This window comes from Nicotiana attenuata, chromosome 5, assembly GCF_001879085.1.
Source record: "Nicotiana attenuata strain UT chromosome 5, NIATTr2, whole genome shotgun sequence".
Classification (NCBI taxonomy): Eukaryota; Viridiplantae; Streptophyta; class Magnoliopsida; order Solanales; family Solanaceae; genus Nicotiana; species Nicotiana attenuata.
The window spans coordinates 13,623,374-13,650,600 of NC_031993.1; the positions used below are offsets into that span (position 1 = coordinate 13,623,374).

General features: G+C 45.0%; 1 protein-coding gene across 1 annotated transcript; it reads right to left on the minus strand.

The window, feature by feature from the left end:
- LOC109225986 (probable serine/threonine-protein kinase At1g01540) lies at positions 2,458-5,004 on the minus strand. Its single transcript, XM_019390790.1, has 5 exons — positions 4,922-5,004; positions 3,519-3,620; positions 3,304-3,426; positions 3,066-3,216; positions 2,458-2,529 (listed from the first exon to the last, which is right to left on the minus strand). The coding sequence occupies exons 1-5, from the start codon at positions 5,002-5,004 to the stop codon at positions 2,458-2,460; spliced, it is 531 nt and encodes a 176-aa protein (XP_019246335.1).

Below are 27,227 nucleotides of genomic sequence, written 5' to 3' on the forward strand. Positions count from 1 at the left end.
CAACGGTAGGTACCACTGCTGCCGTGGGTGAACCTGAAGCTGCACGAGCAAATAACAAACCCATCGAGGCACAGACCAACGACGGCACGCTAACAGCCATCCTAAAGAAGATGGAAGAAATGGAGAATGAAAACAAGGCACTCCGCGACCAAATGAAAGAACATCAGGAGAGGGTAGATAAGATCCCCGGTGCTCCCAAGTTGCTACCAAAATGCGACGTGCGGAGGTTCGTTGAACAAACATACACTGAAGAAGCTGCCCCTCACCCTATCCCAAAAACCTTCAAGATGCCACCCTACTTGAGGGTATATGACGGAGCCACAGATCCCGAGGATCATTTGATCCACTATGTCACTGCTGTAAAGGGCAACGACCTATCAAAAGAACAGGTACCATCGGTGCTGCTGAAGAAGTTTGGTGAGACGCTGACAGGAGGGGCCCTAAAGTGGTACTCTCAGCTACCAGCTAAGGCGATATCAACGTTCGAGGAAATGGCGGATAAGTTCGTCACCGCCCATGCAGGTGCAAAGAAAGCGGAAGCAAGGGTCAACGACATCTTCACCGTCAGGCAAACTGCAGGGGAGGGACACAGGGACTTCCTAGCCAGGTTTAATAGGGTAAGGATGAGTCGACCAAACGTATCGGAAGGTATGGCAGTCGCCGCTTTCCAGAACGGGCTAAGCAGGGATGGTTCGAGGGCAAACAAGAAGTTGCTGAGCCGCCTCATGAAATATCCCCCTACCACATGGGAGGAAATCCACAACGCCTATTGCGCCGAGGTACGAGCGGACGAGGATGATCTTAATGGGCCGACCCAACGGCTAACAGCGATAAACTCAGAAACGAGGAGAGATCGACGGAATGAAGGACGACGAGAACAACTCCCCCGCTCCAACAGAGATCGACATCAGCCATACACCAGATCCTCCCATCCGCCACCAAGGCATACAGACGTGCTACAGCGACACGTCGCCCCACTCCGAAACAAAAGAGGTACGCCCCCTTTATTATCCCCCCATAACTTTTGTGTGTCTCCTTCAGAAATAGTGTACGCACTGGAGAAGCTGGGCACCAAAGTGCGGTGGCTGCAGAAGATAAAATCAGACCCCGCCACAAGGAAATCAAACGTTCTATGTGAGTTCCATCAAGAACGGGGGCACAAAACCGAAGACTGCATAGGCCTACGGCAAGAGGTGGTCAGGATGCTGAACCAAGGATAACTGAGGGAATTACTTAGTGACAAAGGGAAAATCAACTTTGCACGCGGACGGGAACAACCCAACGGGCCGCCGAAGCCACCCTCCCCAGCACGCACGATAAATATGACGTCGGAGGCAGCGATGACTTGGCGATCAATCACGTCAAGTTCACCACCACACATAAACTAAAGCGGACCATCGCCCATGAACGGTATGACGACTTCGAATATAGTATCACCTTCGATAAGTCTGATGCCGACAGTTTGTCTTTCCCTCATTACGATGCTTTAGTTATCACTTTACGTATCGCTGATACAGATGTTAAAAGAATCATGATTGACGACGGAAGTGGCGCCTGTATTATCCACCCGAGGGTCCTCGTACAAATGGGACTCGAAGATAGGGTAATACCGCGCTGCATAACACTAACCGGTTTTAACAATGCAGTGGAACGGACGTCCGGAGAATAGCACTGCCCGTCTTAGCGGGAGGATTCACGCTGGAAACAACTTTCCACGTGACGAACCAAGAAATCATAGGACGCCCGTGGATACACATGCGAGCGGTCCCTTCAAGTCAAGTGACTCCGACCATTAATATATGCTTAGGAATTTATACTAACAGTTTCTTAAAAGTCACACATAAGCTTTTAGCCTGCGGCCGAAATTATTTATATCCTATAGCCGTAAAAGTGCATAAAATTTGTATATTTTTTGTATATAACAAACAGAAATATATATACAAAAAATATATTTTTTCGATTATTATTTTGAAAGCGGCTATACAATGTCATATTCCCAAGCATGAATTCGTGATTCGAAGAAAAGAGGTCAATAACATACGACACCCCGTAAAACCACACTTGTAGTGCAAAATTTCTGTATGATGGTGTTAGTATGTATAGGTTAAATCCGAAATTTTTAAACACTAAGTAATAAACAATTGCTACATAATCCATAACAATTTTGTTGAAAAAGGAAAAACAAAATAGCCTATAAAATATTTCAGGAGGGAGAGCTTATTATATAGTATAAGTTCCAGATTAAGCCTGCAAATAGCAGCCACTATTAAAATGATAACCAGGTAATAATTGACTCAATTTGCCATGAAATGGGGAAAAAAGAAAAGAAAAAACTAATGATATGTATAGATTACACATTCTTAAACGCCAATTACTAAATCTGACAATGATATTGATGAACCAATTACAACTGCTTCAAGATAAGACATTCTCAAGCATCATTGGCATGTGAGCTGACTAGCTATTTGACAGAAGCTGCTCAACGTTCACAGAACTGCGACGGGATGTCTGTTTCTTGATAACATGTCCCTGTATTAGCAATCCCGGATTTAAGCATACACTACAATTCTAATGATCAATATATATGTTATAATTGATAACATGTCACATGTCTTATTTTTCAGATTACTAATTCTTACATATCTTATGGATGGTTGCATGTTGTTATATTTTAGGTGACATCATAATATAAAAAGCGTTGACATTGTTGATGTATAAAAGTTAAACTCGTTTGTTAAATGCTTATCATAAAAGAGAGAGTATATTCCTGCAAATAGATTACATCTGGATCAGAACTCTATGGAAGTCTTTCCAGATACAATCTCCATCATAAGTATGCCGAAGCTGTAAACATCACACTTATCATCTAAAATTCCAGTGGATAAAACCAAACAATAGTGGGGTTTGTATATAAGTTTAAAGCACTGCGAGATGTATCAAGGGATTTAACTTATATATACTGCCTTTTCAGGTTACTAAGTTACACGTTAACTTTTAGGTGACCTGATAGTGTAATGCTTTATACTGTTAGCGTATAGAAGTTAAATTCTGTATCAAGTACTCACCCTGAGGAAACTCCATTCATCAGAACCTAAGAGTTTAGTGATACCAAAATCAGATATCTTTGGATTCCATTGCTTATCAAGCAATATGCTACTTGACTTTAGGTGTTGATGAATTATTGCTTGTTCAGTATCCTCGTGAAGGTAAGCCAAGCTGCACAAAATCAAATAATTTCATGTTCTAATTTGGTATCATTTTCAAATGTTGATTCAGAGCAACGGAATTCAATTAAACACACACCCTTTTGCAATTCCTAGGACAATGTTCATCCGTATATTCCATGTTAAGGGGCTAACTTCACTGATGCAATCATGAAGCCACTGCCCTAGATTGCCATTGTCTATGTACTCGTCCACGATTATCCTATGTCCAATTATAAACAATGGTCATTCAATGTATTAATATCATCAATAGAAAGTCTGTTTAATCGAGTGATCATAGAGGATTTGTAGTACCTGTAATATCCTTCAAAACAATAACCAAGCAATTTCACCAAGTTCCTATGTTTGAGACCCAATAAAGCTTCTACCTCCCTTGTAAAGTCCTTTGCTTTAGCCCTGCCATCAAGTGTTTGAAGCAAATAATAAGATAAAATGAAACATTGATTTGAATTTCTTCAACATGCCTTTCTTACTAAGCTACAATACTAAGCTTAATTGCAAATTCTCTTACAAACAATGATGTGAAGTTAACAATGGCTATACTTAATCAGTTTTAAAGTTGAAAATAAGAGTGATCAATTAGTTTCCAGTATATTCACAAGTTTAAGTTATACGCATTGACAGTGTAATAACACAATCAGTGTTCTCTAATAAGCATCAGATCGATAGTAAATTGTGCACGAATTAACCTGCTACTGAGCAACCGCTTTATTGTACTCTAGTCAACTACATTTTCGTCAGCAAAGTCATCTGTTGCTGCTTCAATCTCAGACAATGTAAACTGGCAACTAGCCCTAATATCAAAAGCAACAGGAGGATGAGGATATCGACCCGATAACATAAAGAGATTAAATGAGAATGCAACCCATAATCCGAATGAAGTGGCTCGAAGTACATATACAAAATCTGCATGTACATAAGTACATTTCCAAAATCTTAATATGATTGTTTCTCCTCTGTGGACCCAAAAAATTGATGTACTAACACAATAACTTAGAATTTGCAGAAGAATATCCACAGCGGGACTATGAAAAAGGAAATGCCGGGGGCATGCAGATCTGCTTAATGTCTCCGTTGAATGGTGTCTTCACGGGTGCAACTTAATCTCATAAAGCTTCGGCCACCATTTGCCTGTGACTGAATGAAGTAATAATGCGGCTTAATGATATTTCCTTGTTATGGAACACTTGTTACTATAGAACAACAGAATTTATATGAAAGCTGATAAACAGCTAACCTAATCTCATTGAATTTTCTATCAATTACTGAAAAAATGCCGGAAGAAAATAGTGGCAGTAGGCAGGTCAGTCTACACTTTTTTTGAATATACGAGTGTTGCCATTCTTTCACATGTACATACTTTTGTCTATAGTTATGCTTTACTGATGTGACGAGAATCTCATTTCCTTTGCCCTACCCAGACCCTAACAAATTGAGAAACCAGGATTGCTGGGGATGGCACACCTCACATACGTTAAACATCTATTGCTTGCTCTTAATGTGTGATAACTTGATTCAACTACTATGGCTGATCAGCTATTTAACCAATTAAGTCACAGTTGCCATGCTACGTAAATATGCATCTTTAACTTACTTTCAGGTATCTATCAAATGAGAAATTCTAATATTTTGGGAAAGACAGGATGATTCCCTATCCCATGCTACATTCAGATCAATTAAGGCCAAGTAAACATTACACAGAACCAGAAGCAGTTACTAAAGTACACTGACCTTCAAATTGTGTAGCAATCCTTCTCTGCATAAGAAATAGAAGATTCATCATTTCACTCTACCTCCAATTTTTTAGGAGTAATAATTTCCTAATACTGAAGTGATGCTACTAGGAAAGAGTTGTTACAAGAACCTCAAATCGAGCCTTTATGTGATATTCTAGCTATACAGTCAGTCTGCAAAAATAGGCCGAATTAAGTCAGAGTTAACCCTACACCACACTTGAGTTGTAAGCGAAATTATTCAAATGTTTGGGCTTCAGAATCAAACAGAAGGCATTATATACTTTACTAGAACTGGTATTGTTGTCAAAGGAGAAAAGCCAAAAGATCACCAAAGTTTGCTAAGACTTGAGCACAAAGCACAGTTACTGCACACACTTTAGGTAAGAAAAGCATAAAGCAAACTAACCAGTTCCGATGAGGCTCACACATTAGCGGAATGATGCCTTGTATCCTTGTTATATAACCAGAAAGGTGGGGAGCAAGTCCATACCATCCAAACATTTGCCCAAACTTCATCATGAACATACTCTAGTTCATTTAGTCTGTGAACTTCATCACCTTGATAGGTTCTCAAACTAGGTTACTGAGGAGGTAGAATGGGGGAAAAAAAGCAATATAGAGGAATACATGCAAATACTAGCATTTCTCGCTCCACAATCCCAAACGGGCAAGGATTAATACACAGCATATTTCTGCATTACAAATGGCAGTTTGTGTTGTATATTAGACTACGGACTACAAGCCAAGATTCACGTTCTGGAAATGGCACTCTTTCTGTTCAAGTAGCTGAATACAGAAGGCACTGGAATCAAAATAAAACCAGCTTAGGCTTCATCGAGCAGAGAAATTGAAGTTAGGTTAATGGAATTCTTTTTCCAGTTTGAAATATACACTTGAAGAATAGTTAATATCTTGAAGATAAAGATGTAAAGTCAAACCTCTTTATAACGGCCTCGTTTGTTCCGATATTTTTTGGATGTTATAGAGGACATATACTATAACATAACATAAAAATCAGTTCCGAGAAAAACTTGGCTTTTATAATGAATGGTTGTTATATAGAGATGTTGATATAGAGAGGTCTGACTGTAGTTGTCTATATCATGTCATTGTTAAGCATTTATCAGCAATATCAAAATAAATGCAGAACAATTGATTATAGATAACAGTATAGAGATGTTCATCAAAGAAACTGTATTGAGATGCTTAGCTAGTGACAACTCGGGAAAAGACTCAATTGACAAGTAGACCTATCGAACAATATATACAGAGCAGCCAGTCCATCAGATAGCCACTACTAACATCAATAGCACAAAACTGCAAAAAATGAATAAATATAAAGGCATAAACAACATACTTTGCTCAGATTATGCCGATCATATATGTAACCAGTCTTTTAGCCAAAAGGGCTATATCCATGTGGGCAACAAAAACATGTTTTCATTTACCAGTCAAAAACAACATTGATTAGCATCAAATTCTCCCAGAAAGTAAGCCGCGTCATTACCCTTATACATTTGGCAATATTCATGGGAACACATTTTCTTTTTTTGATAATGTATATCATGGCAGCTGCTGCATAAAAGAAACATCAGCACTTTACAAAGTTATCATATGGCAGGATGTTTCCTTAATAGGGATTAAGCTTCTACATTCATTGCATCTTCTAGTGCAATTATGTTTCCCATCCTTTGTATCCTGTTCTCTAACTTAAAATTATCACATCGTTTTCTTTTTAAATTCTCATTTTGAACATAACAATTGAAATGATATAAGAACTTAACTAAACTATTTTACTTTACACCATCTTTCATTCAGAGGATCTAAGACAATTACCTCGCCAGTCTGCAGAGTGACCTTCCGAACAGATGACTGTAGTCAAATATCATAAACACTATCAGTTAAGAAAATATTCTGGTAAATCAAATCTTCCTAAGAAATAATCAGTAAAAGTCAACTGTAGAACCAGAGGAAAACTCACAGCCCCATTCATTCCAGTAGACTCAAATAGGGTATCATTTTCTGCATACAGCAATCCCTGTAAAAAAAAGGGTTCAGTATTATTACATGGAAAAAGTGCTATCTGATTAGTTATCAAAAGAAAAAGCACCATCTGATTGATAGTTTAATACTATAGCTGGCCCCTACTTTGGAACTTCTAAATAGAATTGAATAGTTAGTATTTCAGGTCTATTACCAATACCAAGCAAAACAGCTTAAAACTAAAAAGCACGCAAAGAGAGGGGAGAACATCGATATCAAATAGCAACATCCATAGATTTCAATCATTTTACAACATTTGTAGAGATCTTACCATTTGAAAGCTGATAGTGTGAAGAGAAATGTATTTCGTCTTTGCTCATTTAGGTTTTCGCACGGTAAATATTAAGCATGTTCCGCTAGGCCGCCTGACCAGGTGGGGCCTTCTATGGGGTTACATCCCCCCTCTTATGGACTCAGTGTCCTTGCTGAGGTTTGCGCACCTAATTTGGGGTGACAACTCCATCAAGTTGATCGAGGTGAATGGGGAACAGTCTCCACATCTATTGACAGGGAATGAGTCACTACATTAGAGAGAATATTGGGCAGTCAGTCATTTCATTTACTAATGTTCAGGAAAGAGAACCATCAAAGGTGAATGATGCAACGCAAGCTAAGCCATGGAGAAAGACTCCAGTACAGTCATCAGATAACGCCTTAATGTTGATTCTTATTGCCGGTTTGCTGAAACTTTCTATCAATTGGTGATGTTTACTGTAAATGCAGCAAAGGAACTATAATTATTTCGATTAGATGTATGATCTGATATGAAGATACCAGATACTTGTACTAGCTCAAAGGCATTATTGTACTTATGATCTATCCCATTCATCGGTTAATTCGATTATGTATCAATAAGCATGTACGAAGCCTTAATTTTTGAATAAATTAAAATTTTAACCTCGACAGTGACACTCGACAAATAAGTCATTGTTCGACTATCCATATTGATCATTTAATTGGACTTTATCTTTCACATGTAAATATTATGACTCGACCCTCTTGTGGATTTGACTATTATTGCTGCGTAATGCAAATAATTGTTGATACCCTTCTAAATAATCTAAATATCCTACTTATCCTAATAAGAATTATTTAATAAGAAAATATACTAGAATTAATATCTAAAATAAAAAAAGCCCTGGATCATATAACAAGTGTCCATACCTTAAAAATCATTAAATAAAAAAGTGCTGAAACTATAGAAACACATGTTTGGAATTACTGCAGTAGACGTATGAGAAGATAGTCATTTTGTATGGAAGAATCAAAACCAATTTAAAAATGTTTAAGAAAATGCTCTGAAGTTCATGATTCCCTTATAAATATGTACTAATGGATAGCAGTAATTATTGTCCATTAGAACCTTCTGCTTATGTGTGTAATCAGGCACAATGTGTGAAAGGTGGATGAACAATATATATGCATAACTAATTTTTAATATATATAAATCCTAAACGTGTAGGAGACTAGATATATTAAGGCCCATTAAAATCAAATTCTAAAATATCCTTCTTTTACCCCGTCCCAAAAACAGAGGATGGCCGAAATAACACAAGATCGAAAGCTATATTGGGTGTCACTACCAATTCGCCCTAGCACCACAGGAGAGGGACACGACGGAAGGAGGGGCCGAGGACGAGCGGACGAGGATGATCTTAATGGGCCGACCCAACGGCTAACACGATAACTCAAAACGAGAGAGATCGACGAAGAAGGACGACGAGAACAACTCCCCCGCTCCAACAGAGATCGACATCAGCCATACACCAATCCTCCCATCCGCCACCAAGGCATACAGACGCGCTACAGCGACACGTCGCCCCCTCCGAAAGAAAGAGGTACGCCCCCTTTATTATCCATACGCCCGTGGATATCAGTCATTCGAGGCGAGCCACGCACCGCACAAGAATGCTACAAAATAGCCCAAGACTGCGCCCACACCCAACCGCTAAAGGGGGCGAGCGCGGAGGCATAGCAATTAGCCGTGTTGGGGACTAAGGTCAACCCGACAACGGACGCCATCAAAGATCCCGACGTCGTGGAGGCCTGTAAAGCGACGGTCGAAGATCTTGACCCAGTCCAGTTGGACGAAACCAATCTTACGAAGAAAGCCTATATCAGGCACGGCCTCGCCAACCCAAGTAAGTATCGTGAATTCTTAACTAACCATGCAGATTTGTTCGCCTTTTCCCATTCAGATATGCCGGGAATCCCGCGAGACATCGCCACCCACAAGCTGAATGTCGATCCACTACATCCGCCCGTGCGACAGATGAGGAGAAAATTCAACGCCGCTATCAACGAAGCGGTCAGTGAGGAAGTAGACAAGTTACTGGCCAACGGCTCCATCAGAGAATCAAAGTACCCCCAGTGGGTCGCCAATGTCGTCATGGTCAAAAAGAAAAGCGGGAAGTGGAGAATGTGTGTGGATTTCACTGATCTGAACAAAGCATGCCCAAAGGATTCATTCCCACTACCCCACATCGACCAACTGATTGACGCCACTGCAGGACACGAACTACTGAGCTTCCTAGACGCCTACTCCGGCTACAATCAAATCATGATGGCCGAGGAGGACCAAGAGAAGACAACTTTCATCACCCACCAAGGGACTTACTGCTACAAGGTAATGCCCTTCGGGCTCAAAAATGCAGGGGCTACGTACCAGAGACTGGTCACCAAAATGTTCAAAGAGCAGCTCGGTAAGACTATGGAAGTCTATATCGACGACATGCTGGTAAAGTCGACAAGAAAAGAGGACCACATCGACCATCTGAAAGAAGCCTTCGAGATATTGAGAAGGTACGGGATGAAACTGAACCCCGAGAAATGCGCCTTCGGCGTGGCCTCAGGAAAATTCTTAGGGGTTCTCGTATCACAACGAGGTATCGAAGTCAACCCAGATCAGATCAAGGCGATAGACGCAATACCCGAGATACTGAACAGCAAAAAGCAGGTGCAAAAGCTGACGGGGCGAATAGCCGCCTTGTCTAGGTTCATCTCACGATCCTCCGACAGATGCCATAAGTTTTTCAGTGTGCTGAGAAAGGACAATGGGTTACAGTGGAATGAGGAATGCGTCGAGGCCTTAAGAAAATTGAAAGCGTACCTGTCTTCGCCGCCACTGCTGGCCAAAGCAAATCCGGGCGAGCCCCTGCTAGTATATTTGGCCGTATCCGAGGTCGCCGTCAGCGCAGTCCTAGTTCGTGAAAACGAAGGTACGCAATCTCCTATTTACTATATTAGCAAAACCTTAGTGGACGCCGAAACACGGTATCCACACCTTGAAAAATTAGCTTTGGCAGTGGTCGTAGCTTCACGGAAGCTACGCCCGTAATTTCCAGATGCCACCCCGACTAAAACGTAAGTGACGACCGTTCCCCCTTAACGTAACTATCCTACACAAGCCTGACGTTATCAGGCAGACTCGCACGATGGGCCGATACGNAAAGTGGCTAAATTTCGATTACTTTTGAAATTGGGCTATTTTTGAACGACCAGTTATAAATCTAGCTATTGTTAAAAATATCCCAAGCTTAAGGTGTTAAAGATGGTACACTTATATAATTACTTAATTATGTCCGAAAGAAACGATGGTAGCTTTACCTATTGATGTTGTTCAGATGAAACGACGTACAGCACCATATATATTGTATAGGGTCAAATTTGACCCTCAGTGTCTCTACGCCAGTGGGTACGCCCAATGAGTGTACGCCGACCAATGTAGCGGGTACGACTCGGCCGTGAGGACCAAAGCGACGTCGTTTAGAACTCAGTGTCTATACTAGGTAGACGTTACCTATTTTGTTAACTTTTTGATTATTTCGAGGACGGTCTCTTATTATATAAGGGAGACCTTCACATTGTAAAGAGGGGATTCTGAATAATACAACTCTCTCATTTTCTGACTTTCTCTCTCTATCTCTGCCTCAAACGAACATATTCTCTTGAGTTCATACTATCACTTTGCAATACTAGATCTACAACAATAACATCATCTTTACATCTCTAGGTCTATTATATTTGATTACGATTTACCCTTTTCTTACTTTTGATTGTTTTCTAGCTTACAAAGTATATTGTTAACTTTTGAGCCAAACAATTTGGCGCCGTCTGTGGGGATTTCGAGAATCAAAATCATAGTATCCACCTAGAGATCAACCAACTACCACTCTCTACACCACACAAAAACAGAGGATGGCCGAAATAACACAAGATCGAAAGCTATATTGGGTGTCACTACCAATCTCCTTGGCCCTCTCAAAGAGGTCAGTGACGATGGCACCCTGAATGCAACCCCTAGCATCACACCGGGTGCAGAGATCTCACCTTCCCCATCCGAAGATCTGACGATCTTGCACGAAAAAGGAGCTTCCACATCTGCGGCTACGGAAGCACCCTCAGCGGTCAAGAAGCTACTGGAAAGATGGCTAACAAGCACTCTAAGTGGCTTGGTTGAGAGGTCACCACAAAGTAACATCAGGTGTACACCAACGGTAGGTACCACTGCTGCCGTGGGTGAACCGGAAGTTGCACTAGCGAATAACAAACCCATCGAGACACAGACCAACGATAGCACGCTAACAGCCATCCTAAAGAAGATGGAAGAAATGGAAAATGAAAACAAGGCGCTCCGCGGTCAGATGAAGGAACATCAGGAGAGGGTCGACAAGATCCCCGGTGCTCCCAAGTTGCTACCAAAACGAGACGTGGGAAGGTTCGTTGAACAACCATACACTGAAGAAGCTGCCCCTCACTCCACCCCAAAAACCTTCAAGATGCCACCCTACTTGAGGGTATATGACGGAACCACAGATCCCGAGGATCATCTGATCCACTACGTCACCGCTGTGAAGGGCAACGACCTATCAAAAGAACAGGTACCGTCGGTACTGCTGAAAAAGTTTGGCGAGACGTTGACAGGAGGGGCCTTAACATGGTACTCTCAGCTACCGGCTAAGGCAATATCAACGTTCGAGGAAATGGCGGATAAGTTCGTCACAGCCCATGCAGGCGCGAAGAAAGCGGAGGCCAGGGTCAACGACATCTTCGCCATCAGGCAAACCACAGGAGAGGGACTCAGGGACTTCCTGGCAAGGTTTAACAGGGTAAGGATGAGTCTACCAAACGTATCAGAAGGTATGGCAGTCGCCGCTTTCCAGAACGGGCTAAGCAGGGATGGTTCGAGGGCAACCAAGAAGCTGTTGAGCCGCCTCATGAAATATCCCCTACCACATGGGAGGAAATCCACAATGCCTATTGCGCCGAGGTACGAGCGGACGAGGACGATCTTAATGGGCCGACCCAACGGCTAACAGCGATACACTCAGAAACGAGGAGAGATCGACGGAACGAAGGACGACGAGAACAACTTCCCCGCTCCAACAGAGATCGACATCAGCCATACACCAGATCCTCCCATCCGCCACCAAGGCATACAGACGCGCTACAGCGACACGTCGCCCCAATCCGAAACGAAAGAGGTACGCCCCCTTTATTAACCGCCCATAACTTTTATGTATCTCCCTCAGAAATAGTGGACGCACTGGAGAAGCTGGGCACCAAGGTGCAGTGGCCGCAGAAGATGAAATCAGACCATGCCACAAGGAAATCAAATGCCCTATGTGAGTTCCATCAGGAACGGGGACACAAAACCGAAGACTGCATAGGCCTACGGCAAGAGGTGGTCAGGATGCTGAACCAGGGATACCTGAGGGAGTTACTCAGTGACAAAGGGAAAATCAACTTTGCACGCGGACGAGAACAACCCCACGGGCCGCCGAAGCCACCTTCCCCAGCGCGCACGATAAACATGATCGTCGGAGGCGGCGACGAGTCAGTGATCAATCACGTCAAGTTCGCCACCACACACAGACTAAAGCGGACCATCGCCCATGAACGGTATGACGACTTCGAAGATAGTATCACCTTCGATAAGTCTGATGCCGATGGTTTGTCTTTCCCTCATTATGATGCTTTAGTTATCACTTTACGTATCGCTGATACGGATGTTAAAAGAGTCATGATCGATGACGGAAGTGGCACCTGTATTATCCACCCAAGGGTCCTCGTACAAATGGGACTCGAGGATAGGGTAATACCGCGCTGCATAACACTAACCGGTTTTAACAATGCAGTGGAACGGACGTCCGGAGAAATAGCACTGCCCGTCTTAGCGGGAGGAGTCACGCTGGAAACAACTTTCCACGTGATGAACCAAGAAACGGCGTACAACGTCATCATAGCCACGCACCGCACAAGAATGCTACAAAATAGCCCAAGACTGCGCCCACACCCAACAGCTAAAGGGGGCGAGCGCGGAGGCATAGCAATTAGCCGTGTCGGGGACTAAGGTCAACCCGACAACGGACGCCATCAAAGACCCCGACGTCGTGGAGGCCTGTAAAGCAATGGTCGAAGATCTCGACCCAGTCCAATTGGACGAAACCAATCTTACGAAGAAAGCCTATATCGGGCACGGTCTCGCCAACCCAAGTAAGTATCGTGAATTCTTAACTTACCATGCAGATTTGTTCGCCTTTTCCCATTCAGATATGCCGGGAATCCCGCGAGACATCTCCACCCACAAGCTGAATGTCGATCTACTACATCCGCCCATGCGACAGATGAGGAGAAAATTCAACGCCGCTATCAATAAAGCGGTCAGTGAGGAAGTAGACAAGTTACTGGCCAACGGCTCCATCAGAGAATCAAAGTACCCCCAGTGGGTCGCCAATGTCGTCATGGTCAAAAAGAAAAACGGGAAGTGGAGAATGTGTGTGGATTTCACTGATCTGAACAAAGCATGCCCAAAGGATTCATTCCCACTACCCCACATCGACCAACTGATCGACGCCACTGCAGGACATGAACTACTGAGCTTCCTAGACGCCTGCTCCGGCTACAATCAAATCATGATGGCCGAGGAGGACCAAGAGAAGACAACTTTCATCACCCACCAAGGGACTTACTGCTACAAGGTAATGCCCTTCGGGCTCAAAAATGCAGGGGCTACGTACCAGAGACTGGTCACCAAAATGTTCAAAGAGCAGCTCGGTAAGACTATGGAAGTCTATATCGACGACATGCTGGTAAAGTCGACAAGAAAAGAGGACCACATCGACCATCTGAAAGAAGCCTTCGAGATATTGAGAAGGTAAAGGATGAAACTGAACCACGAGAAATGCGCCTTCGGTGTGGCCTCAGGAAAATTCTTAGGGTTTCTCGTATCACAACGAGGTATCGAAGTCAATCCAGATCAGATCAAGGCGATAGACGCAATACCCGAGATACTGAACAGCAAAAAGCAGGTGCAAAAGCTGACGGGGCGAATAGCCGCCTTGTCTAGGTTCATCTCACGATCCTCCGACAGATGCCATAAGTTTTTCAATGTGCTGAGAAAGGACAATGGGTTACAGTGGAATGAGGAATGCGTCGAGGCCTTAAGAAAATTGAAAGCGTACCTGTCTTCGCCGCCACTGCTGGCCAAAGCAAATCCAGGCGAGCCCCTGCTAGTATATTTGGTCGTATCCGAGGTCGCCGTCAGCGCAGTCCTAGTTTGTGAAAATGAAGGTACGCAATCTCCTATTTACTATATTAGCAAAACCTTAGTGGATGCCGAAACACGGTATCCACACCTTGAAAAATTAGCTTTGGCAGCGGTCGTAGCTTCACGGAAGCTACGACCCTATTTCCAATACCACCCCATAAAAGTAGTGACGACCTTCCCCTTAAGAAGTATCCTACACAAGCCTGAGTTATCAGGCAGACTCGCCAGATGGGCCATAGAGCTCAGTGAGCACGATATCTCATACCATCCAAGAAACGCCATCAAGTCGCAAGTACTTGCCGACTTCATAGCCGACTTCAGCGCAGAGATACTACCAGAGGCGGAATTAGAGGCACGTCGTGCCCCCTCCAACGCCGACCTATGGACTCTTTACATTGATGGCGCCGCTAACGCCTCGGGATCAGGACTGGGACTCGTTCTCGAGGTCCCCACGGGCGAAACAATTCGCCAGTCCATACGATGCCCCGAGATGACTAACAACGAAGCCGAGTACGAGGTTGTTATTGCAGGTTTGAAACTAGCCATCAAGTATGGAGCTCGACGACTCGTTCTCCATTGCGACTCGCAACTCGTGGTGAACCAAGTCACTGGGACTTACCAAATCAAGGAGCAGAGGTTGCAAAAATACCAGTCAGGAATCCACAGGTTAATGACTGAGTTCGACGAGTGCCGCTTCGAACAAGTTCCGAGAGCACAGAACGTTGAAGCAGACAGCCTAGCAAAATTGGCCACAGCCACTAAAAACTTCAACAAAGAAAGCGTGGCCACCCTCCTCCATTCAGCCATTGATCACACTGAGGTGCTCTCTTTAAATTTGACTTGGGACTGGCGCAACCAATTTGTATCCTGTCTGCAGGATGGAACAATCCCACTCGACGAAAAAGAAGCCAAGAAGCTCCGCGTACAGGCCGCCTGGTATTGCCTGATAAACCACGAGCTCTACAAAAGGACGTTTGGCGGACCCCTAGCCAAGTGTCTAGGGCCGCAACAAATGCGGCCAGTGCTCGAAGAGGTACACGAAGGTCATTGCGGCGCCCACACAGGTAACCGCGCCCTCGTGCGCTGCATAATACGGGCCGGCTATTATTGGCCAACTATGAAAAAAGACGCAGCAGAATATGTTCGCCGATGCGAACAGTGCCAAAAGTATGCCCCCGTGATACACCAACCAGGAGAACCACTCCACTCAGTCACTTCCCCATGGCCCTTCATCAAATGGGGAATGGACATAGTCGGTCCCCTACCAGCGGGACGAGGAAAGGTACGATTTCTATTAGTTTTAACTGACTATTTTTCCAAGTGGGTGGAAGCAGGAGCGTACGCCCAAATACGCGAACAAGAAGTCATCGCCTTCATATGGAAGAATATCATCTGCCGTTTCGGCATTCCCAAGGAAATCAGCTGCGACAACGGACGGCAATTCATCGTCCAAAAGACAACGGAATTCTTTGACAAATGGCGTATCAAGCGAATACTCTCCACACCATATCACCCCGTTGCCAACGGCCAAGCAGAGTCTTCCAATAAAATAATACTGAACATACTGAAGAAGAAGCTCGAGGAAGCCAAAGGGCTATGGCCCGAGCTACTACCAGAAGTGTTATGGGCACACCAAACCACGCCCAAATCCTCCACAGGAGAAACGCCGTACTCACTGGTCTACGGAACCGACGCGGTCATACCAGTCGAAGTCGGCGAACCAAGCTTAAGGTATTCACATACCAGCGGAGCAGAGAACGACATAAACAGACTTCAAGACCTCGATGAGGCCGAGGAAAGAAGAGAAATGGCCCACATAAGAATGGTGGCTCAGAAACAACAAGTCGAAAGATACTACAACAAGAGATCCAAAATAAGACCACTCAAAGTGGTGGACTACGTCCTCAAAGCCAAAACATAGGCATCAAAAGACCCAAGCGAAGGAAAACTGGGCACCAACTGGGATGGACCCTACAAAATCACAGCGGCAGCAAGTAAAGGAGCATTTCAATTAGAAACAATGGAAGGAAAAACGCTCCAAAACAATTGGAACGTCGCCCACCTCAAGTATTTACATTTCTGAAAGGCGTCTCTCGAGTCGCACTCTTTTTCCCTTACCCGGGTTTTGTCCCAATTGGGTTTTCTCGGGGAGGTTTTTAACGAGGCGACAGAGGGGACACCTGGAGATATTTGAGAAACAAGTTTATCATACCAGCCACTCCATACGTCCTCCCGACTGGCATGACAAAGGGACTGGACTACCGTTATCTCCAATGTATGAACGGCTACGGCCATCTCCAATGTATGAACGGCTACGGCCATCTCCAATGTATGAACGGCTACACCCATCTCCAATGTATGAACGGCCACGGCCATCTCCAATGTATGAACGGCGACGGCCATCTCCAATGTATGAACGGCTACGACCATCTCCAATGTATGAACGGCTATGGCTATCTCCAATGTATAAACGGCTACGGCCATCTCAACGTGTAAAAGGCTACGGCCATCTCCAACAACATTATGGCTAAGGCCATCGACGCCGATAAGTCGACCCAGCACGACTATGACGGCAAGTAACTCGATGACAGTCGAAGTTATGTACATGGCTAAGGCCATCAACGATATTATGGCAAAAGCCATCGACGCCGATAAGTCGACCCAGCTCGACTATGACGGCAAGTAACTTGACGACAGTCGAAGTTACGTACATGGCTAAGGCTATAAACAATATTATGGCTAAGGCCATCGACGTCGATAAGTCGGCCCAGCTCGACTACGACGGCAAGTAACTCGACGACAGTCGAAGTTACGTACATGGCTAAGGCCATCAACGATATAATGGCTAAGGCCATAGACGCCGATAAGTCGACACAGCTCAACTATGACGGCAAGTAACTCGATGACAGTCGAAGTTGCGCACACGGCTAAGGCCATCAACAATATTAAGGCCGAAAATAAAAGGTACAAAAAGAAAAGAATAACAGCAAAAGTATAACTTCCATTATCATCCAAAAATACATGTAAAAAAGGACCCATTTACGTCTCCATATACAGCAAAACAAAATGAATACAAGTCCTAAGGGGCTTCGCCATTCTGTTCACCGTCCCCCATCGGACCGCCATCTCGTCCACCGCCATCCTCAGCCTGATAGGTCGCAGAGATCCAAGAGCCGGATTCTAGACGGTTGACGTCTTCGGATTTATAGCCCGCCCGGTCTGGGGAATCAGAACTATATCCACAAGTTTCACGGGCGACACGGGCTATGCGCCGTTGCTCCTGAACCTCCGCCTCAGTGGCTTGACCCTCAGCTAAGAACTCCTCGAATACGACCAATCTAGCCTCGGCGTACACCCACATATCATGCGCCTCACGATGCGCACCCTCGTCAGGCCTTGGTGCAGCAGTCCGCTTAAGGACTTCAATCTCAGCCGCCTTGGCATCGAGTTCGGTGGTCAAAGCGGCAACCTTGATCCACAAATCAGCAGCTTCCGCCGCTACCCTACGGCCAACCTCCAGCTCTTCTTCCTTAGACTGAAGAAGAGTCTCCAGCTCAATGTTCCGAGCTAGAGCGGTCATCAGCTGCTCATCGATCTGCTCCAGCTCGGCCACCCTCCGTTTCAGCTGGGCCTCCGACTGCTCCAAACCCTCACGAAAAACCCGAAATTCCGAGTCCTGCTTGAGTAGGTCCGCCAGTGCCTGATGCTTGACGTGGCACCGCCGATATTTCTTTACCACCTTGTTAAAGGTGGCTGCCTTCCTTTGCGCCCGCCGCCCCATCTCTACCTCCAAGATAAGAGTCTAAAGAAGAGAAAAATGAGGAAAGGCAAGTCAGTATGCATCAAAATTTACTTTACGATACATGAAGAAAATCGAAAAATACCTGCAAGGCTGCGCCGGCAACCCTCCGGGATAGTTCCCCGTCGCTAACACCTTTTAACATTTCACGCTCAGCGGCCGCACATAGCAGGGTCATATCCGCTGCGGCCTGCTCGCTGTGTTGCAACAGGTTATACCCTCCTGGGATCAGAATTCGGTGGTTGGATCTACCTGCCATCATCCCCACACGGGCCGGACCCCGCGTTAACGCATCTGCGTCCGCATGGGCGGCCTCAGGGCCCCCCCTCTCGGGACCGTCGCCCGCTTCTCCAACGGCAGCCGACGAGCCGCTCTCCAGAATGCGTGTTAGGCTGGCGTCGGGAACCGCCCCCCCTTGGGGAGCCGACCTCCCGGAACGGATGGCATCTACCATAAAAACTGGCCTTGACTCCCGACGGGGCTCGCTCGCCCCCTCGTCTTCTGTGGCTATCCCCTTGCCAGTTATCAACCGGCGTCTTTTCCTTTCCGACGGCTCCTCGCCCTCAGAAGTCTCCTCCACAAGCCGCGGGGATGGCATTGAAGGAGTCGCTTCANATCTACCGCTTATTGAGTTCGCATATAATAATAGCTACCATTCCAATAATCAGATGGTTCTATACGAAGCTCTTTACGGAGGGAAGTGTAGGTCGCCTATAGGGTGGTTCGATGTTGGGAAAGCTATGTTAGTAGGACCAGAATTGGTACAGCAGGCAATCGAGAAAATTAAGCTTATACAGGAAAGGCTATTAGCAGCTCAAAGCCGTCAGAAGTCCTATACGGATAATCGACGGCGAGACTTGGAATTTCAGGTTGACGATGGAAGGAAAAATGCTCCAAAACAATTGGAACGTCGCCCACCTCAAGTATTTCCATTTCTGAAAGGCGTCTCCCGAGTCGCACTCTTTTTCCCTTACCCGGGTTTTGTCCCAATTGAGTTTTCTCGGGGAGGTTTTTAACGAGGCGACAGAGGGGACACCTGGAGATATATGAGAAACAAGTTTATCATACCAGCCACTCCATACGTCCTCCCGACTGGCATGACAAAGGGACTGGACTAGCGTGATCTCCAATGTATGAAAGGCCACGGCCATCTCCAATGTATGAACGGCTACGGCCATCTCTAATGTATGAACGGCTACGGCCATCTCCAATGTATGAACGCCTACGGCCATCTCTAATGTATGAACGACCACGACCATCTCCAATGTATAAACGGCTACGGCCATCTCAACGTGTAAAAGGCTACGGCCATCTCCAACAACATTATGGCTAAGGCCATCGACGCCGATAAGTCGACCCAACTCGACTATGACGGTAGCTCGACTATGACGGCAAGTAACTCGACGACAGTCGAAGTTACGTACATGGCTAAGGCCATCAACGATACAATGGCTAAGGCCATCGACGCCGATAAGTCGACCCAGCTCGACTATGACGGCAAGTAACTCGACGACAGTCGAAGTTACGTACATGGCTAAGGCTATCAACGATATTATGGCGAAAGCCATCGACATCGATAAGTCGACCCAGCTCGACTACGACGGCAAGTAACTCGACGATCGTCGAAGTTACGTACATGGCTAAGGCCATCAACGATATAATGGCTAAGGCCATCGACGCTAAAAAGTCGACCCAGCTCGACTATGACGGCAAGTAACTCGATGACAGTCGAAGTTATGTACATGGATAAGGCCATCAACGATATAATGGCTAAGGTTATCGACGCCGATAAGTCGACCCAGCTCGACTATGACGGCAAGTAACTCGACGACAGTCGAAGTTACGTACATGGCTAAGGCCTTCAACGATATTATGGCGAAAGCCATTGACGTCGATAAGTCGACCCAGCTCGACTACGACGGCAAGTAACTTGACGACAGTCGAAGTTACGTACATGGCTAAGGCCATCAACGATATTATGGCGAAAGCCATCTATGCCGATAATTTGACCCAGCTCGACTATAACGGCAAGTAACTCAACGACAGTCGAAGTTACGTACATGGATAAGGCCATAAACGATATTATGGCTAAGGCCATCGACGTCGATAAGTCGACCCAGCTCGACTACGACGGCAAGTAACTCGACGACAGTCGAAGTTACGTACATGGCTAAGGCCATCGACACCGATAAGTCGACCCAGCTCGACTATGACGGCAAGTAACTCGACGACAGTCGAATTTGCGCACACGGCTAAGGCCATCAACAATATTAAGGCCGAAAATAAAAGGTACAAAAAGAAAAGAATAACAGCAAAAGTATAACTTCCATTATCATCCAAAAATACATGTACAAAAGGACCCATTTACGTCTCCAAATACCGCAAAACAAAATGAATACAAGTCCTAAGGGGCTTCGCCATTCTGTTCACCGTCCCCCATCGAACCGCCTTCTCGTCCACCGCCATCCTCGGCCTGATAGGTCGCAGAGATCCAAGAGCCGGATTCTAGACGGTTGACGTCTTCGGAATTATAGCCCGCCCGGTCTGGGGAATCAGAACTATACCCACAAGTTTCACGGGCGACACGGGCTATGCGTCGTTGCTCCTGAACCTCCGCCTCGGTGGCTCGACCCGCAGCTATGAACTCCTCGAATACGACCAATCTGGCCTTGGCGTACACCCACATATCATGCGCCTCACGATGCACATCATCGTCAAGCCTTGGTGCAGCAGTCCGCTTAAGGACTTCAATCTCAGCCGCCTTGGCATCGAGTTCGGCGGTCAAAGCGGCAACCTTGATCCGCAAATCAGCAGCTTCCATCGCTACCCCACGGCCAACCTCCAGCTCTTCTTCCTTAGACTGAAGAAGAGTCTCCAGCTCAATGTTCCGAGCCAGAGCGGTCATCAGCTGCTCGTCGATCTGCTCCAGCTCGGCCACCCTTCGTTTCAGCTGGGCCTCTGACTGCTCCAAACCCTCACGGAAAAACCGAAATTCCGGGTCCTACTTGAGTAGGTCCGCCAGTGCCTGATGCTTGACGCGGCACCGCCGATATTTCTTTACCACCTTGTTAAAGGTGGCTGCCTTCCTTTGCGCCTGTCGCCCCCTCTCTACCTCCAAGATGAGAGTCTAAAGAAGAGAAAAATGAGGAAAGGCAAGTCAGTATGCATCAAAATTTACTTTACGATACATGAAGAAAATCGAAAAATACCTGCAAGGCTGCGCCGGCAACCCTCCGGGATAGTTCCCCGTCGCTAACACCTTTTAACATTTCACGCTCAGCGGCCGCACATAGCAGGGTCATATCCGCTGCGGCCTGCTAGCTGTGTTCCAACAGGTTATACCCTCCTGGGATCAGAATTCGGCGGTTGGATCTACCTGCCATCATCCCCACACGGGTCGGACCCCGTGTTAACGCATCTGCGTCCGCATGGGCGGCCTCAGGTCCCCCCCTCTCGGGACCGTCGCCCGCTTCTCCAATGGCAGCCGACGAGCCGCTCTCCGGAATGCGTGCTAGGCTAGCATCGGGAACCGCCCTCCCTTGGGGAGCCGACCTCCCGGAACGGATGGCATCTGCCATAAAAACTGGCCTTGACTCCCGACGGGTCTCGCTCGCCCCCTCGTCTTCTGTGGCTATCCCCTTGCCAATTATCAACCGACGTCTTTTCCTCTCCGATGGCTCCTCGCCCTCAGAAGTCTCCTCCACAGGCCGCGGGGATGGCATTGAAGGAGTCGCTTCACTTGTGGACACCGCCACGGGCAGCGGTTGAGGAACCTCCGGCGCGCCATCACTGGGCGAGCCACAGGGTATGTATCCGTCTTCAGAGTCAGTACCGCCCCAGGCGAGGTAACAACGCTCTTCTTCTTCTTCTTAGGGACGTTCGACCTGCCAACACGAATAAGTCAGGTAACAAGAACGTAGAAAACTTCCAAACCGTAGCCAAAGAATTACGTTACGGGCCGTACTGTTGAAGAAAGGCAGCCCAGGTACGGCATTCCTCCGCGTAAGGTATTATTCTTTCCACCCATGATTTAATGTCATCAGTAAACTGGGGTGGGGAAGCCCTCGCTGCGAATAAAAAGAGGGGAAAAGCAAAGAAATCACAATGGCCGTATGGTCAAAAGCGCAAGCAGTCCTGAATTCTACAAGTAGAAATACTTACGTTCTGGATTCCATCTTTCTGGGAACCCTTCGGGATTCGACACCAGGTGCTCCGTCCTGATGTAGAAATATTTACGCCAAAAGCGGCGGTTGGTCTTGTCATCGGCTTTAACAACCAAGCCCCTTGTGCCACGACTTTTTAACTGCAGCATGGTACCCCTCAGGTAACCAGGGCTGAATAATTGTAAGAGGTGGTGGACCGAGACGCTGCACTCAGCCCTGGCCGCATAAGTGGTCATAATACGGCACACCTTCAAGGTGTAAGGAGTGAGCTGAGCCGGACACACATTGTAAAAATGGCAAAGCTCCTCCATCAGAGGGTAGATTGGAAGATTGTAACCGATTAAGAAAGGGTACTCATAGAATATTCAGTACCCAGGCCGGTGCATATTGGCATAGTCCGTCCCGGCCGGAACCATTTCCACGTGGTACAGAATATGGTGCGTCTCTCGAAGATCATCTAAGTGGGATTGTAATAAAACGTTGTGCTCCCAGGGAAGGTCTGGGCTTTTAGTTGGGAAATCCCTGCGAACATGCATCTCCTTCGGAAGGACGTTGTCTACACTGAGAGGAACAAGGGCCTTCTCTGCCTTTTCCCCTTCACCACCGGAAGTTGGCGGAACCCTAGACGGGGCATTATCTTTGGCCTTTTACTATTCTGTCCATGTTTTGTCATGTTATCCTACGTAAGAAACGAAGCACTGGCGATAGGAAGTGTGGTTTCAACAGAAGTAGGAGAGTCCCTCACGAAATAACGGTTACGGGAAAGAAAGACAAAGGGGTAAATCAGAAAATGCTTTCCGAAGGTTTGAAAGTTGAATCGAATCGAACCTCTCTCCTATTTATAGGGATAAGTTGCGCAGAAATCGAAGAGTCATGATTCAAAACGTGCTCGGGAAAACAAAATGTCACATCATCCTCTGAACCGCCTCGGGGGCAAATATAATAATGGCGCATACAGGCGATGACGTCATTCCAAAAAGAAAGCCCCGCGTCAGTGGCTCAACAACGTCATACATTTCACCTCATTCATATTGCCGCCCCTGGTCGAGGTCAAATTCTCCTAAGCCGAGGTTTGCATTTCCGCCCATCGAAGACGCCCACCGAACGCGTCTCCAACGAGCGGAGGGACTAACTGTATAGGGTCAAATTTGACCGTCAGCGTCTCTACACCAGTGGGTACGCCCAGTGAGTGTACGCCGACTAACGTAGTGGGTACGACTCGGACGTTGGGACAAAAGCGACATCGTTTAGGTTTCAGTGTCTTCACTAGGAAGACGTTACCTATTTCTGTAACTTTTTGATTATTTCGAGGAAGGTCTCTTATTATATAAGGGAGACCTTCACATTGTAAAGGGGGGATTCGGGAATAAGACAACTCTCTCATTTTCTGACTTTCTCTCTCTATCTCTGCCTCAAACGAACATATTCTCTTGAGTTCATATTATCACTTTGCAATACTAGATCTACAACAATAACATCATCTTTACATCTCTAGGTCTATTATATTTGATTACGATTTACCCTTTTCTTAATTTTGATTGTTTTCTAGCTTACAAAATATATTGTTAACTTTTGAGCCAAACATAGATATTTATATAACGACAATGTAGGTAAACGAAACGAAACACAAAGTATGATAACTGTTTACCAAATTTTTATGTTTTATGAAGATTATATATTATAATTCATATGATCTCTTTTTTCTGTACCGCCGAATCGATATTTAAGAAGGCCTTGTACATGAATGTTTAGATGTAACCTATTAAGATATCTGTTGTGAGAATTACATTTTTTTTATGAAGAATAATAGCAGAAATAACAATCTATTATTGCTTAAGAGAGGAAATGATTTGTATTAGTTTTATGTGTGTCTTCATCCATACATGTATACTTTTTTGGAATTTAGCAATATTTATCTAACTCCCCAGAAAGTGGTGTAATCTAAGCAAATTAATCGTTATTGATTTAGAAAAATTGTTTTTATCATAATCAGAGTTTGCTCGAAATTGCACTAAAAGGTCATTATTGTTGATTTAACTTTGTTTATTTTCCCTTTTCTCTGAAAATACTTTCTTTTGTATGCCAAACAATGAGAAGCAAATATGGATATCTCACAAAACAAACTTGGATCAAAGTTCAATGTTACGCACCGCAATATTACGTCGATATTACGTCCCACAGTATTATATTACGACGATGTTGTGCTCTGCAGTAATATATTACGATGATGTTACCCTCTGCAGTAATATATTACAATGATGTTATGCCTTGCAGTATTACATTACGGTGATGTCATGCGAAGATGATGTTATGCCTTGCAGTATTACATTACGGTGATGTCACGCTTCGCAGTATTAAGTGACGACAGTATTGCACCCAACAGTATTACATTACGGTGATGTTACGCTTCACAGTATTAAGTTATGACGATGTTGCACCCTGTAGTATTGTGCGTTGAATTTGTTGTAAGGTAATTGACATCAGTCCAAGGAAAAGATTATTTGGAGATTATAAGGATTGTAAGTGATAAATAAATTCGTGAAGGTGAGAAGGGAAGCAAGGCAAAGAAAATGAATTTCGTTGAAATTTGGTATTTTGGGATAAAATACGACCCGAGCTAAAATATCCAGTATTTATGGACTAGTACCATATAAGGTACCACATGACCATGATAGTAAGGTGTATAAGGTATGTGAAAAGTGAGTAGTATTTTAAGAAAGTGGAAATAATTCTCAATTATACGGATAATTAATTGATTACCGGGTAACAAGATATTACCCAATTAACTAATCAGTGGATAATTTTTTGGATAAAGGTGAGAAAACTAACGTGGCAGCAAGCCACTCTTTGCCCAAATGACTCTTGATCAATATTAGTTAGGTGGCAACTTAGCATATTAAGTACAAGACACAACATGCCTTGTTTACACACTGAAATATTCCTTGGAATTTGGTTTCTTTAATAGTAACATAACTTGGAAAATAAACCAGCCATATTATGGCATAACTTGAGGCTAAAGAAGTTGAGAACGAACCACACCAACAAACTTTTGCAAAGGAAATCAATTTACTTATCACTTTGTACATCGGGATCGGACTTCCTTGGGCACTCATCAACAGGATGGAGATGCTCTTAATAGTTATAAATTTTCCTATGAAAAAGTTTGAATCCTCACTTAGGAATGGGGATTATGTGATATTGAGCACTGAACCTGGTGGTATACTTATAGCTACTGGAGTTGTTGTAGATATGAGTTGCTCTCGCATCTCACCAGCAAGTTGGACGCTAAGTTTGCCAATGGATGGAGATCAATAGCTCGTTTGAAACTTCGTAATGTGATAAAGCGTGAAATTTGCGATTCTAAGGGAGTACGGTGCAATCTTTCCCAAGAATATTATATAGATTTTTTCCTACTCCATGTTGGGCTAAACTAGCCCAAATACACTCTTAATATGGTGTGATATTGTCCGCTTTGGGCCAAGCCCGCACGGTTTTCCCCAAAAGGCCTCACACCATTAAGAAATCCCTACACCTTATATGTAGACTCCCAATCTTTTCAGCTACCAATGTGGGACTTTGTTCGCACACCCAACACTCTACCCGTGACTAGTCCACGTGGCCACTACCACAATTCACGGGTTAATTTCAGATTACTGTGTGCCACCCACATTATTAGAGTATTATGGCACCCGAAGCCCGCAACTAGCTTCTGCTTGTGTGCGTGCGGCCCTGCACCATCACTCCGCCATCTCCATACTCGTCCCGCTGAACCTGGGCTCTGATACCAGTTGTTGGGCTAAACTAGCCCAAATACACTCTTAATATGGTGTGATATTGTCCGCTTTGGGCCAAGCCCGCACGGTTTTCCCCAAAAGGCCTCACACCATTAAGAAATCCCTACACCTTATATGTAGACTCCCAATCTTTTCAGCTACCAATGTGGGACTTTGTTCGCACACCCAACAATCTCCCCCTCGAACTAAGTTCCACGTGGCCCACTACCACAATTCACGGGTTAATTTCAGATTACTGTGTGCCACCCACATTATTAGAGTATTATGGCACCCGAAGCTCGCAACTAGCTTCTGCTTGTGTGCGTGCGGCCCTGCACCATCACTCCGCCATCTCCATACTCGTCCCGCTGAACCTGGGCTCTGATACCAGTTGTTGGGCTAAACTAGCCCAAATACACTCTTAATATGGTGTGATATTGTCCGCTTTGGGCCAAGCTTGCACGGTTTTCCCCAAAAGGCCTCACACCATTAAGAAATCCCTACACCTTATATGTAGACTCCCAATCTTTTCAGCTACCAATGTGGGACTTTGTTCGCACACCCAACACTCCAGGTATGTTAAGGCTATCCATTCTTTCTTTTGCCATGATCCATACGATACGAACGAAACGTGCAAATGCACAAATTCCATGAATGACTCTATTCATAGAAGTATTAGAGATATCTATGTTCTTGAATTTTCATGTGTCATAATATTTTATCATCTGTTCATGGGTCTCAGAAAAATACGAAAGTTAAAAGAGTTTACTTTATGATATTACTCAAAGGCAAAATGGTCTTATGACATTCCGAAAGATTTTATTAACGTACTTTTCATGCACTGCATTCATGTACATTGACCCATGACCAGATGGCATTATATACGCGTATATAGGTATGTATATATATGTATATGGGATATGGGAAAGGTTATGGCGTT

Excerpts from the sequence above, each read along its gene's own strand:
- LOC109225986 (XM_019390790.1), bottom strand. The coding sequence starts at position 5,004 with ATGAATCTTCTATTTCTTATGCAGAGAAGGATTGCTACACAATTTGAA. Across the intron at positions 3,427-3,518 it reads TGTTTTGAAGGATATTACAG|GATAATCGTGGACGAGTACA; the intron begins GTACTACAAATC and ends AATTGGACATAG. Across the intron at positions 3,217-3,303 it reads GTCCTAGGAATTGCAAAAGG|CTTGGCTTACCTTCACGAGG; the intron begins GTGTGTGTTTAA and ends GATTTTGTGCAG.